The sequence below is a fragment of the Orcinus orca genome, chromosome 5, assembly GCF_937001465.1.
Source record: "Orcinus orca chromosome 5, mOrcOrc1.1, whole genome shotgun sequence".
Taxonomy (NCBI): domain Eukaryota; kingdom Metazoa; phylum Chordata; class Mammalia; order Artiodactyla; family Delphinidae; genus Orcinus; species Orcinus orca.
In genome coordinates, this window is record NC_064563.1 from 41,324,891 (window position 1) to 41,337,196 (window position 12,306).

Here is a 12,306-nt window from a genome sequence, read left to right on the forward strand (position 1 = left end):
GGCTCACGGGCCTAGCCGCTCCGCGACATGTGGGATCTTCCCGGACCGGGGCATGAACCCGTGTCCCCTGCATCGGCAGGCGGACTCTCAACCACTGCGCCACCAGGGAAGCCCTAGGGAGGAGTCTTATCTGCATATTTTTATCTGTCTGAATTTCTGTTCCCAGTATTGGGCATAGGTTACCACAGAGAGCTTGTTGCAGAGGGGAGTCCTTGGGAAGCAGACCTCTGGTGGAAATTAGCATGCAGAACAGTTATCAGGAAGTTGGGTCATGATGCAGTCTCAGCAATGACCTCAGCTGACCCCATGGGGAGCTCTGAAGCTCAGATGGACCTGCAGGTTTGTCCCAAGTTGGGGCAAGGGGAGTTGAGTGTTTATATCCCTTGTATGACCAGTCGTTGGATAGAGGCAGCCCTGGGAGGCAGGTCTGACCTTGGGGTAGGTGACTCGCTTTAGCCAGGTGCCTTCTGATGGCAGCATTCCTACGAGCTGGGGGAATAAGTCCTTGAGCGCTGAAGGAGGACCAGGGTGGTCATCACAGGCTCCACTCCAGGGCCCTCTGACTGGCATCAGGAAGGGTGAGTTGAGGAGGCACAGAGGCAGATCCACAGATACCAAAGCAATGGCTGCAGACTTTAATCAGATGCACAATAAATGACAAGGAAGAAAGGAGGCCTAAAGTTAATAATCCCCTGTATCTAGCATGTGCATAACCTTTTACTGCCTGGTATGGTTTTTGGAGCAGAGAAAGACAAATACATCTTCCCTTTCAGAGCAGAAGGATCAACTATAAGCATATTATTTCCCCCTTCATCTTTGCTCTCCCCTTGACAGTGTCTGCTCCCTGCTGCAGTGAGCCCAGCTTGCCCAGGTCAGAGTATACAGGGCTGGCCTCTGAAATAAATCATTTCAAAATTATGATTCTAAAAACTACACAATAAAGCTGTTGTGAATGACTGCAGAGGCTCTCACCTCAAACGCAGACCAAATAGCGATTGTCCTTCCCAAGAGCAGCTGTGGCTTCCCCCCAGGGCCCGGCAGAGAGACTGCCAGCAAGGAGGAATGAAGGCACAGCCAGACCACAGTCACACCCATGGTTGAATTGATGGAGCTCAACTATTTCCATGTGGCAACGTAGGCACAAAGCAGATACAAATATTGGATCCCGGGATGAGCGCACCGTAATGTGCTGAGTGACATAATCATTAGTGCCACCTTGGGAGGTGGTGATGTCCCCATTATTGGGAGAGTTCAACCATTTATTGAATAGCCACTTGGCAGGAATATTATCGAAAGGATTCAAACTGGAAACTAGATAACTGTGAGGTACCTCCCAAAGATGATTTGGCTTCATCATAAAACCAAGATAGATGTTACTCACGCGAATTATAATACTTTAAAATAATGATAAGAGTATATTACCATCTTATAGCACTTAATTTTCAGAGTTTTATTTATGTTTTCTCATCTGTGACATAGTTAAGCTTCCTTCATTTGCAGGTAACAGTAAACTCAACTGAAATTGGCTTAACCAATAAGGGAAAAAATATTTTTACTTTTAAATTAGAAGTGCAGAGATAGAGCAGGCTTCCAGGTTGACTCATTCAGAGCCTCCACTCCATTTCCTAGTGATTCTCCTGACCCTGTGTTCCTTTGTATATCAACTTCATCCTCAGGTAGCAGCAGGAATTCTAGACCTCAGTTAGAATAGTAACTCCAGGGAAAGAGTGTCGCTTCTAGAAACTCTGCAAGCAAGTGTTCCCAGAAGTCCTCAGCCAATCTCCTCTCACATCTCATTGGCCCAGATGTGTCACATGACCTTCCCTGAACCATGCCAGGCCCACCAGGCCCCCCTTAGAGGGAGGTAAGGTCAGCTTCCCCTGAGACCTGTGGGCTCCCTAGGGGGCCTGAACAGAATCATCCTCGTTTTGCAGATAAAGAAACTAAAACACAGAGAGGTCAAATGATTTGCCCATGTTTATATATCTAGTAAGTGATACACTCAAGGCCAGACACTGATCCTCTGACTTAGTTCAGTGATTTCTTTTCATTATTCCACATTCGGATCTTCAAATCCCATGATTGGGAAACATCTCAGCAATCATTTAGTCCAATTCTCCATTCAGAATTCTCCGTCTTATCTTAAAATTTCTCCCTAGATAAGATTTATTATAAACATTTCCCAATCATAATCTACTAGTATGTCATGTGACATAACACAAGGATGATACACAATACAAGCAAGCAAAATAATTTCTAAAATATAGGGGCTTCCCTGGTGGTCCAGTGGTTAAGACTCCATGCTTCCACTGCGTGGGGCATGGGATCGATCCCTGGTCAGGGAACTAGGATCCCACATACTGCACGGGGCAGCCAAAAATATTTAAAAAATTAAAAATATATGTATATGGCAGTCATGATGGAAAAACTATACTGTTCTTAACTTTTAACTTCTACTTAGGAGAAATGTCATAACGGTAGCAAATTTAAAGCAGTAAGAACATTTTTGCTGCTGTTATTCTAAAGGATTTGCATGGAGTCCATTGTGCTAGCCTGACAATTTTCTTGGTATGCCAATTTAAAAAACAACAGGAAAAGAGTTTATCTTGGAAATGCTGATGAAGCACCTTTAGCCCACAATGAAAAACATAATGGAAAAATCAATTTCAAATATTTGTGAGGTGTGTAATTTTTCAGTTGACTAATAAGTCTATCAGCAAAATGAAAAAAATGTCCTTTCTCCAGTGTTATCGCTGTCCCTCCAGCGCCATCCCTCAAGGTGTGGTTTATAGCTATTCCCTGTGCTCTTCTGTTGCACTTGCCACTCGTGTTCAGCAGCATGAAGGAAGGAACAAGGAGCTTGGAGGTCTTAGGCTGACCTGTGAGGCACTGGTGCACTCACCCCCTCCTCTCCATGTAGTGTCAGTGCGGCTAGTGGTCGTTCTGTGATGGTGCCTGTGGTGATGCTGAGCTGTGCGTGGCGGGAGTTTTCCAACAGTCCCAGCTCCATGTAACTTTTGGTTCATCAGTACAGTCTGCTAAGCCTCCAGGGAAAAATGTTACAAACTTTTAGGTCAGGAGTCACCCAGCTACCAGAACCTGTCGGCTTGGGGAAAAGAGAAAGAAAAGAAATGAAGTCACCAGGGATATAAATGACCCTCTTGGTCAGTGAGATCGCAGTGCCACAGAGCATGTTGTCAAACCACGTCTTCCAAGCAGAGTGAGAAACACAAGTCTCTCCATCTCACTGTGTTCCTGGTGGCTGACTTATCCCAGTGCTGAAGGAAATCCCTCAGTGCCCAGTATAGGTCTGAGGGAAGGGGTACTTTTACCCTATTCAGGCCGGTTGAATCTTCTTTCTTCTTTCTTTCTTTAATATAACTGAGAAAAACAAGAATGGTCGGTGAAATTTCCATGTTCATAAAGACCACTAGAGGATTCCAAGTTGCTTCCCAGCTTTAGAAAGTATTTGGCTTTTATGACTGACCTTTTTTTCCTTTAACATCTTTATTGGAGTATAATTGCTTTACAATGTTGTGTTAGTTTCTACTGTATAACAAAGTGAATCAGCTATAGGTATACATATATCCCTACATCTCCTCCCTTTTGCGTCTCCCTCCCTCCCACCCTCCCTATCCCACCCCTCTAGGTGGTCACAAAGCACCGAGCTGATCTCCCCGTGCTGTGCGGCTGCTTCCCACTAGCCATCTGTTTTACATTTGGTAGTGTATATATGTCCATGCCACTCTCTCACTTCATCCCAGCTTACCCTTCCCCCTCCCCGTGACCTGTGCATCCTCTTGCAGGTTGCTGAACGGCTGATGACAATTGCCTACGAGAGTGGAGTGAATCTCTTTGATACGGCTGAGGTCTACGCCGCTGGAAAGTAAGTCAGTGCCTGATGTGTCTCTCAGGTGTCATTTCTAGAACCAAGAGACTCTGCCCAGACCATTGCTGACAAGGGTCTGTCCTCCCCACACATGTTGATGCCGCTGCTTTTCTCTCTCCCTCTCCCACCATCACCAGAATTGGGGCTATTGACCATCTCTGGGCCCCTCTGCCTACCTCTGGTCCCTATATGAAGAATGGACTGGAAGCAATTGCCACACGAGGGGCAGAGGTGGTTGAGATCAGAGTGGTGGCAGTGGAGATCTATAAATATTAGCTGAATGTAATTAACATAAGTGAGCAGATTCCAGCGTGGTGTTCCAAAGCTAGTCTCATAATTTCATAACCACACCTTGTAGTTCCTCAACCCCAAGGGAAATGGACACATCCTCTCTGCAGGGAAGCAGGCCTGTCCCTCCACTGGGCATTACAGGTAAATCAGAGATTAAAGGAGGGACTCCCAAAGATGCCAAGAAACCCAATATCTTTTATAAGAGGACATTTCAGACCCCATTCTAAGGACAGAGAGCGCTGCAAAGAGGCCTTGCTTCTTCTGCTGGAGAAGTCGCAACTAGCGATAACCTTCTATGGACCTGAGAGCAGGTCTGGGGCTCTGGGATAGGGCTCACTGCTAAGTCAGAACACACGGGTGCTGTGCCTTCAAGGTCCATGCCCTCTGTTCCTGCACAATAAGCACATTCAACAGCAGTGGAACGCCTTGGCCTCCTGCTATGAACGTGGATGCAGGAAAGAAGCTAAACATCTGGACAGCTGCTTGAGCAGCTCTGCAATTTTCTAACAGGGCTGAGGAGTGTAATCACCTGTACGCCTAATTCCCCTGCTTCCAGGTAAGAGTAACAGTCAGACTGCTGTATCAGGTTCATCACTGCTTGATAAAAGTGCATTTTCCTAGCCTGGGTTTCCTCCTTTTCAAGGGCATGTCTATGTTTAAGGACCATCAGGGAGGTTCAGAGCCCACATCCTTGATGTTTTCTATTGAGTCCAAGGAGAGAAAATACAATTGACGAGGCCTTGTTCCTTTCCACATCCTACCCTATCTCAGCGTTTTCTTCTTTTGTTAAATCCTGCTTGTTACCAAGTGGGCCTAAGGCTGAAAAAGGGGGAGTGATTAACAAGTCTTTTAGAGCTATGTTTGTATTCCTGTTGTACAGGATAATCGGTCCTGATTAATTATTGATTGATTGTCCTTGTGTAATGAGATAGGTTCCCACTGTGAAATGCAAGGTTGCAAGAGAGTCTGGGGGAAGAACCCAGAAGTAACATTCAACACGTAACTACTTGGGGCATACCCCGCAGCTAACCCACCTCATGGTTTATTGCCAGGCTGTACACTCCAACAGAGACAGATGCTAATGGATAAAGTGCTGATTATATTGATGTCACCATTCACAAAGCCTGAGAGCCCACCTACTTCTTACAATGTTGGTCTGGCTGGGAGGAACCTAGAAGGAAGTTTTGGTCTCCTTAAGCTTGGGTCCCAGCTGGGGTAGGTGGAGGGGGAGAGGATGGTGAGGGTGTCTTCAGTATAACTCTCCACGACCGGAGTCAGCGGCAGGAAGGACACTTCCCTACGACTTCTTATATCCTTCTCCTATGACAACGCTTGTCACTGGAATCCAGGACATTCTCTTTGTGGGCTGCTGCATCTACAATCCTGGCTTTGGGACATCTAAAGCCACACATAGGTTCTTTTACCCTGCACGATCGCCTGGAGTCAGTATTTTCTGTCTGAAAAGCATGAGGTCTCATTGTCCTCCCCAGTCACAATCGGAGACCACAGCCATTAGAAAGAAACCCTTGACTCCCTTTGGATACCGCCAAAGAGGACAGTTATATATGGGATCATTGGTTCAAAAACACCAAACTGCCAAGTGACTCTGCTGTTTCCTAGTATCAGGACTGCAGGCGGTCTCCTGCCAGTGTGTCAGGATTTGGCAGGTGCTTCTGGAATGCTCCAGGAGCAGGATTCCGCAGGCACAAGCAGAAACAGTGGAAACTGCTACCAGCCGAGAGCAGCTTCTATTTTCGGGACATGTAGGCACTGAGAGTTCAAACAAGGAGGGGATCTGGTGTTTTGGATTGACTCTTGCGTTTCCAGGACACTGTATCCTAAGACATTATCTGTTTCCTCTTCAGGGCGGAAGTGATTCTGGGGAGCATTATCAAGAAGAAAGGCTGGAGGTAATGCATTCACCGTAATCATTTACTTGCCTTTAAAAAGACTGTTGTTATTTTGTACCAGAGAAGAGAAAATAAAATTGCATGACAGCTGACCAAAAGGCTGTCAAAAAAAGTCAATTCTTAGTAAAGAAATGATTTACAGCGCCTTGAAAATAAATATTAGCGAGCTCATTACTTGTGCTTCAAAAGTAATTGACTTGTCATTGATCACAATGAATTACCATGGGTTGAGCAGAGAATGTTCATGAGATATTTGTGCGTAAAAGAAAGTGGCATTTTCATGGTTTCTGACTGCCATTTGTGGTAATCTGGTGAAGGAAGCCAGCTGACAGAAAACTTATTATCTCTACACACATACTTATGTTCATTGTTCATTTTATTAACAACTCTGGATGCAAAGAAATGATGAAACAAGAAACCCTTGGGATAAATATCCCAAAGCTTTCTTTTCTGAACACAATTAGCCAGCATCTCTCCTGTGGGCTGGGAGCCCTGCAGGAAAGTGCTTCATCTGCTATCCTTGAGGGGTCCTGTTGCATCCCATCACCTTCTGGAGCCAAAGCAAGTAGTAACGAGTGATGCAATAGTGGTGGCGGGGTGGGGAGCCAACCCCCTCCATCTCACTACACCTGTCAGCACCAATAGCTGCTTCTCCCCCAGCATGAGTACAGGATCAGGCCGAGTCCAGCCAAGGCCACAGGACAAATCTGGAGTCTTCTTCTGCTCTGGTATAAGATCTGCTGACGGCCAAATAAATAACCATTCTATAGGACGAGTGGAAATGGAGACCCAGAAGTGTATGGCGATATGAACAAATAAACTTTGGTGACCTCTTTCTCCCTCTCCCTCTCCTCTTTCCCTACTCCAGGGACTGTAAGAGTGTGAAAAGAATATTGTATTCAACCTTAAATACGGAAAAATATTCACATCCCCACCCAGTCCTCCACCTTGCCTGAGTCACCTTCCTACTCAGAATGTTGGCTCATCCATCGCTGCTCAGATAGGACTGTATCCCTTTCTCAGGGCTGCTGTAACAATATGCTACACACTGGGTGGCTTAAAACAACAGTAATTTATTCGCTCTGTTCTGGGGTCCAAAAGTACAAAATGAATATTTGGGCAAGGGCATGCTCTTTCTGAATCCTTCTTTGCCTCTTCCTAGCTTCTGGGGTTGCTGGCCATCATTGGCATTCTGTGGCTTACAACTGCAGCTCTTCAACCTCTGCCTCTGGCTTCATATGGCATTCTCCCCTCGTGTTTCTGTGCGGCTTCTTATAAAGACACCAGTCATATTGGATAAAGGGCCCACCTTACTCCAGTATCACCTCATCTTAATTTAACTAATTACATCTGCAATGACCCTATTTCCAAATAATCTCACGTTCTGAGGTACTGGGGGATAGGATTTCAACATACCTTTTGCGGGGGACACAATTCAACCTATAACAGAGACCTTGGAGATGAGTCCACTAATGTCCAGTGAAATCAACAGCGAGGTGTCAGCTGCCAGAGTACACCTGAGGATGAAGGGGAAACTTCGGTGCTGTAGTTCTCTTCCCCTCTGCATCCAGAGAATGTCTACTCATCACTCACCATACTTTGCAAAGCTTCTTCTACACGTTTTGTAGAAAATAGATTAACATGCATCTTTCACAAACTGCCTTTCTGTCTTGCAAATAAAAACTCAAGCTATCCCCATGCTACAGAAAATTGATATCAGGTCATATCAGTTCACAGCTGCCCACCCGAGATTGCTGAAAAGATAAACCATAACATCACAGCATGGAGGCTACAAAAGCAGTTTCAGCCAGCATCCTTGCCTACTTGTCCCAAGACCACCGCTTGCTAGGTGTGTTGTCCAGGGCAAGTTACTTCTCTTTTCTGAGCCTCACTTTCCCCACCTATAAAATGGATGGCATAACTGTTCATGGAGTGTTGTGCTGATAAAGTGAGATAAGGTGGACAAAAGAATATTGAAAGCTGTGCTATATCAATATGAAATATTCACAATATCATTCTTCACCCACTCAGAAGACTTGCTCTAGATGCCTCCGTGAGGTCAGTGATGATTCATCAGGTTGTTGTCTACTCTTGCTATTTGAACATAAATATTAGTGTGCACGTCCATAGAGGCCAAACATTTTACAGAAAGCCTAATTTTGGAAAAATGTGCGGCCTTGGCAGGCCCAATTGCTCTGAATAATCCAGAGGGCTGCACTCATTTTTTAATCAGATTCCATCCAGAGCTTTGTGTTGAAGCTCTAAAAATGTTTGCTGAAGGAGACCCAGCTCCCCTGTGGCAGATTGCTATTATACTACGTATCACGAGGCTGATGGATTAACCTGGAAAGTGCGTCAGCCCTTTTGGGGTGTGTAATCTCCAGATGCATATATTTGTAGACCTTCTGTTACAGTGATTCAAATTACTTTTCAGGGAATTAACTTCAGGGGGATGGGGTTACTGACATTTTCTACAAATTTTTCTTGTTGCAGCCAAGTTGTCAGAGTTGTCACCGCCATTCCGCATTGGTTATCATTAATCATGCTAGGCTTTTATATCTGAGGGCCCCAGGCATCGACTCCACAGCTGGATTATAAATGCCTTGTTTCAAATACTCCTGAAGTTTGGTCTTAACCTTTGAATCTCAAATGCCTTTTTTTTTCCTCGACCAGTTCAACTGAATTATATACTTGGAGAAAGTAAATTACATTGAGATCTGCCTCCCAATTTTAAATTATATGACTATAGTTCTCAAGACATATTCATATTCCACAATCATAATGGTGTGATTGCATTTCCTGCCCTTGGGTGTGGTTTTGAGGAAGTAATGAATTTGCTGACAAGATTCCCACATTTCATTCCCTTAGGAATAAAGTGGTAAAACTTTGAGTTAAGGGTTTTTAGGATTGTTTTTCTAAAATAACATTTCCATTTAATAAGACACTCAAAGAAATTTTATTCCTATTTATTGACTAAATTTATTCGTATTTCCATGTAGTCAGTTCTTTCCTGTGAATGCAATTGGTTGCATGACTCTTTCCAGTTGGTTGGAAAGAGTCATAACTCAGAGACACTAAGGTCCATTGTCCTTGGCAGAGGGTGGATGTACCCCCAGGAGAGTTCATGATCAATCAACACTATGTCAGATGCTCGATGAGTGTTAGTTGGTGACTGTCTATTTGAGTTCCTAATGCAGTCCATGCTTTAAGTCTTCTTACTTACTCTTCTCACTTTCCTTTCTGACTCTCCATGCCTACCACTCACCTTTGCTTTACTACCACCCAATCACCTGTGTGTTGTCACAGCCCTCCTCCTCCTTATCTGGCCCCTCCAAGTAAAGTTCCCTTCCCTTCAGAACTCTTTCTCTTGGATCTGACTTCAAGTCCCCACTCATCAGCTTCCCTTTGTCCTTAGGTTTCAATGACATAAATGAACAAATTTATCTCTTCACCAATTTCTTAAAATGTGAGGTACAATAAATTCTTTCTGGTGCTATAATAATACTATGACTCAGTACTATAACCAGCAATTCACTTACTATTTCTCTGTGTGTTTGTTTAACATACAGGAGGTCCAGCCTGGTCATAACAACCAAACTCTACTGGGGTGGAAAGTAAGTTAAACACCTTTTATTTCCTTGACAAGAAACAACTAGTAGTTCGTGCTTTGATTCTTTTAGGCAACCATTTTACATCTAACATACTAAAATTAATTGGTTTGGAAAGAAAGATTTTTTTTTTTTCACTTGAAAGAAATAGCAATTAGCCTAGGATTCAATTTTAGCTAGATACCCCCAAAGAAGTTTAGTGCAAAGCATGTGGTCACTTGTTACTGAGTGATTCATGGAGATTTTCAAATACCAACATCATACTTAGAACCATTTCCAAAATAGAGTTCAAATTTCAGGAAAAGAAAATAAGCACATAGCATCACAGAAGAAAAGCTACTCAAATCTGCCAAAAACTCAGAGACTTCTACGGAAAACGATGATAAAAATATCTTGTCTGGCCCCACGTGTAAGTCTCTGATCATTTCTGCAGAGGGCTCTGAAAATGCTGATCAAAAGGACCATTTCATCGAAGAATAACAGGAAGCTGCCTGTATCACTCTGTCAGGCCAAATAAAGGAGTGGTCCTCTCTCTGTTGTGGGATGCAGAACAAATTTCACAGGATGAATTGGCTTCTGATGGGCCTGCTGGTATTTGAACTGGTACTTATATTATTCAGCAGGACTTAGAAGACTGGCCTCTTTGTCAAACATGTGAGAAAACAGCAAACTATTCCCTATTCTTTTTCATGGAAATCTCAACGATCTCCATGGAGTTCTAACAAAAAACAAAGACAAACACAAACAAACAAAACCTTATTTATTTCCCTGTAATTTATAAGGAATCGTTAAAGATAAAATTGAAGGGGAATCTTCCAATCAAAATGTATATGTGTATACACACACTCATATTTTAATGCTGATTTTGGGTTTGTTTATGATAAATATGAAGAAAGAAGTATGAAACTTAGATTTTTATACCTATTGTAGTCTATATGAAAATAAAGCCGCATGGTGCATATGAGAAACGTAGGTTTATATTGTGTATACTCTGATTCATGGTGCCATTGCCTGGTGCTATTGTCTGTGATTTAGTAGTACTCAAAACCTGGCCTATGATTTAGAAATAAACAGGAAATATGACAGTCTGAAAGAACCATTATGTAATAGAGTACTACATACAGTATTATCTAATATACTTTTAATACAAAATCACCAAAGGCACATGATAAACTACTATGTTTTAAAAGGGGGTTGCTGGGACTTCCCTGGTGGTGCAGTAGTTAAGAATCCACCTGCCAATGCAGGGGACACAGGTTCGATCCCTGGTCTAAGATCCCACATGCCGTGGAGCAACCAAGCCTGTGCGCTGTGCGCCACAACTACTGAGCCTGTGCTCTAGAGCCCGCGAGCCATAACCACTGAAGCCCGCATGCCTAGAGCCCATGCTCCGCAACAAGAGAAGCTACCACAATGAGAAACGTGCACACCACAACAAAGAGTAGCCCCTGCTCACAACTAGAGAAAGACGGCATGCAGCAATGAAGACCCGACGCAGCCAAAAATAAAATAAATAAAATAAATAAATTTTTTAAAAAGGGGGTTGCCAAAGGCATTGGTGTTAAAGAAGTATTTCATCAGTACTTTAAAACTCAAGGACCACATTTCTTTCTAATTGGCTAGAGTCTGAGAACGGTCTGGGCAGGCAAAAGTCCATTAAATATTCATCTTCTTGGGAAACTAAGGAAGACTCGGTACATCACCTTTTAAAAGAAAATAGTTGTTTAATTTCTTTTGAAAGTCAAAAGTCACTTTCAGATTTGCTTCCTTTCTCAGAAAAGCCAATGCTGTCAGTAGCCTGACAATCTTATAGTAAGCTCGCAAACTTACGTCAAGCTTTTGTTTTGTTTTGTTTTGTTTGGCTTGGGATTGGTTAAAAACAAGGTGGGAAGGTTGAGCCATGTGTCAAGTGTCAAATTATATATGGACAAGCTGTGCACAGCTGAGTTGTTATTTACGTGGTATGATGACAGTGATGGTTAGTTTATCTCCTGGGGTCTACAAAGAAAAGCCACTAGGTGTGCTGCCCACCAGCCTTCTCTCCCCAGCCTGCAGTGGTGCAGAATTTGCTAAGAACAGGGAATACCATTAACAATTCAGTCTAGAATGATTATTCTGTCCTTTTGAAACAGTGATTTTTTAAAAAGCACACCTCCACTCAAAGTCATTTGCTTCTTTTTCTTGTCAGAGCTGAGACGGAAAGAGGCTTGTCAAGAAAACATATTATTGAAGGTGAGTATTGCTTCCATTTTATCTTCGTTTGTGGGCTGCCGATTCAAGGAAGGTATCAACCAAACAAGTTCAAACCACATTGGAAGGGGGAAAAAATTCTCTATGAAAAGAACCACAGTCAACCACGTTTCTTCCTGGGGTTGAGTGTGGGGAGTGTAGTGATATAGAGGGGAAAATGAAAACTCAAAAAGACTGGATTCTCTAGAACTCTTCTCTTTTACAGCTATGCTAATGTTAATAAAGCACTTTTGTAAGATTTTTTTAAAACTTTATTGAGATATAATTTATATACCATAAAAGTTTACCCATTTAAAATATACAATTTATTGGTTCTGAGAATAATTACAGAGTGTGCACTCATCATCATAATTTGATT

General features: G+C 43.1%; 1 protein-coding gene across 3 annotated transcripts in view; it reads left to right on the top strand.

Annotated features, from left to right (window-relative positions):
* KCNAB1 (potassium voltage-gated channel subfamily A regulatory beta subunit 1) overlaps positions 1-12,306 on the top strand; it is a 427,972-nt gene that overhangs the window by 350,468 nt on the left and 65,198 nt on the right. For all 3 annotated transcript variants that reach the window (XM_004281819.4, XM_004281821.2, XM_049709722.1), the window contains exons 4-7: positions 3,807-3,886; positions 6,046-6,090; positions 9,660-9,704; positions 11,887-11,930. In XM_004281819.4, coding sequence (XP_004281867.1) covers positions 3,807-3,886; positions 6,046-6,090; positions 9,660-9,704; positions 11,887-11,930 — 214 coding nt within the window. The remainder of the gene's footprint in view (positions 1-3,806; positions 3,887-6,045; positions 6,091-9,659; positions 9,705-11,886; positions 11,931-12,306) is intronic.